Source organism: Notothenia rossii, assembly GCF_949606895.1.
Source record: "Notothenia rossii genome assembly, chromosome: 6".
Classification (NCBI taxonomy): Eukaryota; Metazoa; Chordata; class Actinopteri; order Perciformes; family Nototheniidae; genus Notothenia; species Notothenia rossii.
In genome coordinates this window covers 58,952-65,000 of record NC_136909.1, presented here as the reverse complement: position 1 = coordinate 65,000, position 6,049 = coordinate 58,952, and the positions used below count along the sequence as shown (strand labels likewise).

General features: G+C 40.8%; 1 protein-coding gene across 1 annotated transcript in view; it reads left to right on the top strand.

Moving 5' to 3' along the window:
- LOC307044300 (noelin-like) overlaps positions 1-2,104 on the top strand; it is a 12,507-nt gene extending 10,403 nt beyond the window's left edge. The window contains exon 6 of the mRNA XM_079689387.1: positions 1,083-2,104. Coding sequence (XP_079545513.1) covers positions 1,083-1,745 — 663 coding nt within the window. The 3' untranslated portion in view covers positions 1,746-2,104. The remainder of the gene's footprint in view (positions 1-1,082) is intronic.
- Positions 2,105-6,049: the final 3,945 nt, after the last annotated feature.

Sequence of the window (6,049 nt, the reverse complement as noted above, 5' to 3'; positions counted from 1 at the left end):
TGACTCCTATCCTCTTCTCCTCTCCTCATGTCTTAGTCCCGCCCACAGGAGATGCGAGCGGAGCAGTCGAGGAGGGGAGCCGAGGAGAGAGGAGGGGAAGCAGCAGGCGGTTAGAGAAATGAGAACTCCTCTCCTCTGAGCGGTCATTTTAAAGAGACGTCCATTAATGATGACAGGAGGCACAGCAGCCCTCTGTCTGATGGACAGATGTGTTCATGACCACTTAGATATTTACTTTGATTCATTCACACACACACACACACACACACACACACACACACACACACACACACACACACACACACACACACACACACACACACACACACAACCAACTGAGACCCGTCTGTCCGCTGCATCTACACACTGTACCACACACACACACACAATATATCAATATCTACTAAACTAAAGCAGAGACAGAGAGTAGGTCTGTTACACTGAGTGATATATATTATACACACTGCTCTGCTTTCTGCACGGACCTCTCAGCTGTTCTCTCTGGAAACATCGCGTCGTGATGAGAGCAGTTAATAAAATAATATCCAGGGGATGCATGCAGAGCTGTGATTGGCTGAGATCAGTCCGGCCGTGCGTCACGACTCTTTGAAACATCTCTGTTCCCGGAAATGCATCCACGAAGGAGCCGTGGAGGACCGTGGAGGACCCATCAGTGCATCCTCGGTTATGGCTCCTCCAGAGAGCCTCCTCTCTCCTCTCTCCTCTCTCCTCGGTTAGAGCTCATCCAGAGAGCCTCCTCTCTCCTCTCTCCTCTCTCTCTGGAGGGGCCATAACCGAGGAGACACTGATGGGTGAAATGGTTTAGCACTATCTGCTGCTTGGATTTAAATCGTGGTTTGTTGTTTAGACAGACTAAGGTACTGTTTTCCCATAGTGGGTATGCATATTATATCATATTATATTATATATGATATAACATTAAATCATATTAAAGTAAATATGACATTATAATATATATATATTTTAATCCTAATCAATATTAGATCATAGTATATAAATATGAAATCAGTATATCAAATATTAAGACATAACATCTTTCTCTGGCATGGTTTCTTCCGTAGGTGTGGTACATGGACGGTTATCACAACAACCGCTTCGTCCGGGAGTACCCCTCGATGTACGACTTCATGACGACGGATAACTTCACGTCGCACCGCCTGCCTCACCCGTGGTCAGGGACCGGCCAGGTGGTGTACAATGGCTCCATCTACTTCAACAAGTTCCAGAGTCACACCATCATCAAGTTTGACTTCAGCACGTCGCTCATCAGCCGCTCCCGGCAGCTTGACTTCGCCGGCTACAACAACATGTACCATTACGCCTGGGGGGGGCACTCTGACATCGACCTCATGGTGGATGAAGGGGGGCTCTGGGCCGTCTACGCCACTAACCAGAACGCCGGAAACATCGTCCTCAGCCAGTTGAACCCAAACACTCTGCAGATCGTCCGCAGCTGGACCACCAACCATCCTAAACGCAGTGCCGGGGAGGCCTTCATGATCTGCGGGATGCTGTATGTCACTAACGGGTATTCAGGAGGAACCAAAGTGTACTACGCCTACTCCACCAACTCCTCCACCTATGAGTACATCGACATTCCTCTGACAAACAAATATAGTCATCTGTCCATGCTAGACTACAACCCGCGAGACAGGGCACTGTACGCCTGGAACAACGGCCATCAAGTCCTGTACAATGTCACGCTGCACCACATCATACAGTAGCCACAATAGCACAGGAACACATCTGTTACGTTCCCTCATAAACTAGGGGTACGAAGGGAAGTAACCAAATATCAAAATAACCGGGAGGGAAATAAGAGAGAGGAAACTGAGTTGGCAAAATTAGTAGATCATGTTTAATTGTAGAAAGAAAGAAAGAAAGAAGAGGGCTCACCAGCCAATTCACAGTAACACCCACAGGACCACATCATACAATAACACACACAGGAACACATCATACAGTAACTAACACAGGACCACATCATACAGAACTAACACAGGAACACATCATACAGTAACTAACACAGGAACACATCATACAGTAACTAACACAGGAACACATCATACAGAACTAACACAGGAACACATCATACAGAACTAACACAGGAACACATCATACAGAACTAACACAGGAACACATCATACAGTAACTAACACAGGAACACATCATACAGAACTAACACAGGAACACATCATACAGAACTAACACAGGAACACATCATACTGTAACTAACACAGGAACACATCATACAGTAACTAACACAGGAACACATCATACAGAACTAACACAGGAACACATCATACAGAACTAACACAGGAACACATCATACTGTAACTAACACAGGAACACATCATACAGAACTAACACAGGAACACATCATACTGTAACTAACACAGGAACACATCATACTGTAACTAACACAGGAACACATCATACTGAACTAACACAGGAACACATCATACTGTAACTAACACAGGAACACATCATACTGAACTAACACAGGAACACATCATACAGTAACTAACACAGGAACACATCATACTGTAACTAACACAGGAACACATCATACTGTAACTAACACAGGAACACATCATACAATAAAACAAACAGGAACACATCATACAGTAACTAACACAGGAACACATCATACAATAAAACAAACAGGAACACATCATACTGTAACTAACACAGGAACACATCATACTGTAACTAACACAGGAACACATCATACAATAAAACAAACAGGAACACATCATACTGTAACTAACACAGGAACACATCATACAGAACTAACACAGGAACACATCATACAATAAAACAAACAGGAACACATCATACTGTAACTAACACAGGAACACATCATACAGAACTAACACAGGAACACATCATACAGTAACTAACACAGGAACACATCATACAATAAAACAAACAGGAACACATCATACAGTAACTAACACAGGAACACATCATACAATAAAACAAACAGGAACACATCATACTGTAACTAATACAGGAACACATCATACAGAACTAACACAGGAACACATCATACTGAACTAACACAGGAACACATCATACTGTAACTAACACAGGAACACATCATACAGTAACTAACACAGGAACACATCATACTGAACTAACACAGGAACACATCATACAGTAACTAACACAGGAACACATCCTACAGTAACTAACACAGGAACACATCATACAGAACTAACACAGGAACACATCATACAGAACTAACACAGGAACACATCATACAGAACTGACACAGGAACACATCATACTGTAACTAACACAGGAACACATCATACAGTAACTAACACAGGAACACATCATACAGTAACTAACACAGGAACACATCATACAGAACTAACACAGGAACACATCATACAGAACTAACACAGGAACACATCATACAGAACTAACACAGGAACACATCATACAGTAACTGACACAGGAACACATCATACAGAACTAACACAGGAACACATCATACAGAACTAACACAGGAACACATCATACAGTAACTGACACAGGAACACATCATACAGAACTAACACAGGAACACATCATACTGTAACTAACACAGGAACACATCATACAGTAACTAACACAGGAACACATCATACAGTAACTAACACAGGAACACATCATACTGAACTAACACAGGAACACATCATACAGAACTAACACAGGAACACATCATACAGTAACTAACACAGGAACACATCATACAGTAACTAACACAGGAACACATCATACAGTAACTAACACAGGAACACATCATACAGAACTGACACAGGAACACATCATACTGAACTAACACAGGAACACATCATACTGTAACTAACACAGGAACACATCATACAGTAACTAACACAGGAACACATCATACAGTAACTAACACAGGAACACATCATACAGAACTAACACAGGAACACATCATACAGAACTAACACAGGAACACATCATACTGTAACTAACACAGGAACACATCATACTGTAACTAACACAGGAACACATCATACAGTAACTAACACAGGAACACATCATACTGAACTAACACAGGAACACATCATACAGAACTAACACAGGAACACATCATACTGTAACTAACACAGGAACACATCATACAGTAACTAACACAGGAACACATCATACTGAACTAACACAGGAACACATCATACAGTAACTAACACAGGAACACATCATACAGAACTAACACAGGAACACATCATACAGAACTAACACAGGAACACATCATACTGTAACTAACACAGGAACACATCATACAGAACTAACACAGGAACACATCATACTGTAACTAACACAGGAACACATCATACTGTAACTAACACAGGAACACATCATACAGTAACTGACACAGGAACACATCATACAGTAACTAACACAGGAACACATCATACAGTAACTAACACAGGAACACATCATACTGTAACTAACACAGGAACACATCATACAGTAACTAACACAGGAACACATCATACAGTAACTAACACAGGAACACATCATACAGTAACTAACACAGGAACACATCATACTGTAACTAACACAGGAACACATCATACTGTAACTAACAAAGGAACACATCATACAGTAACTAACACAGGAACACATCATACAGAACTAACACAGGAACACATCATACAGAACTAACACAGGAACACATCATACTGTAACTAACACAGGAACACATCATACAGAACTAACACAGGAACACATCATACTGTAACTAACACAGGAACACATCATACAGAACTAACACAGGAACACATCATACAGTAACTAACACAGGAACACATCATACTGTAACTAACACAGGAACACATCATACTGAACTAACACAGGAACACATCATACAGTAACTAACACAGGAACACATCATACTGAACTAACACAGGAACACATCATACAGAACTAACACAGGAACACATCATACAGTAACTGACACAGGAACACATCATACAGAACTAACACAGGAACACATCATACTGTAACTAACACAGGAACACATCATACTGTAACTAACACAGGAACACATCATACTGAACTAACACAGGAACACATCATACTGTAACTAACACAGGAACACATCATACTGAACTAACACAGGAACACATCATACAGAACTAACACAGGAACACATCATACAGTAACTAACAGAGGAACACATCATACAGAACTAACACAGGAACACATCATACAGAACTAACACAGGAACACATCATACTGTAACTAACACAGGAACACATCATACAGAACTAACACAGGAACACATCATACAGAACTAACACAGGAACACATCATACAGTAACTAACACAGGAACACATCATACTGTAACTAACACAGGAACACATCATACTGTAACTAACACAGGAACACATCATACAGTAACTAACACAGGAACACATCATACTGTAACTAACACAGGAACACATCATACTGAACTAACACAGGAACACATCATACAGTAACTAACACAGGAACACATCATACAGAACTAACACAGGAACACATCATACAGAACTAACACAGGAACACATCATACAGAACTAACACAGGAACACATCATACAGTAACTAACACAGGAACACATCATACTGAACTAACACAGGAACACATCATACAGAACTAACACAGGAACACATCATACAGTAACTAACACAGGAACACATCATACTGAACTAACACAGGAACACATCATACAGAACTAACACAGGAACACATCATACAGTAACTGACACAGGAACACATCATACTGTAACTAACACAGGAACACATCATACTGTAACTAACACAGGAACACATCATACAGTAACTAACACAGGAACACATCATACAGAACTAACACAGGAACACATCATACAGAACTAACACAGGAACACATCATACAGTAACTGACACAGGAACACATCATACTGTAACTAACACAGGAACACATCATACTGAACTAACACAGGAACACATCATACAGAACTAACACAGGAACACATCATA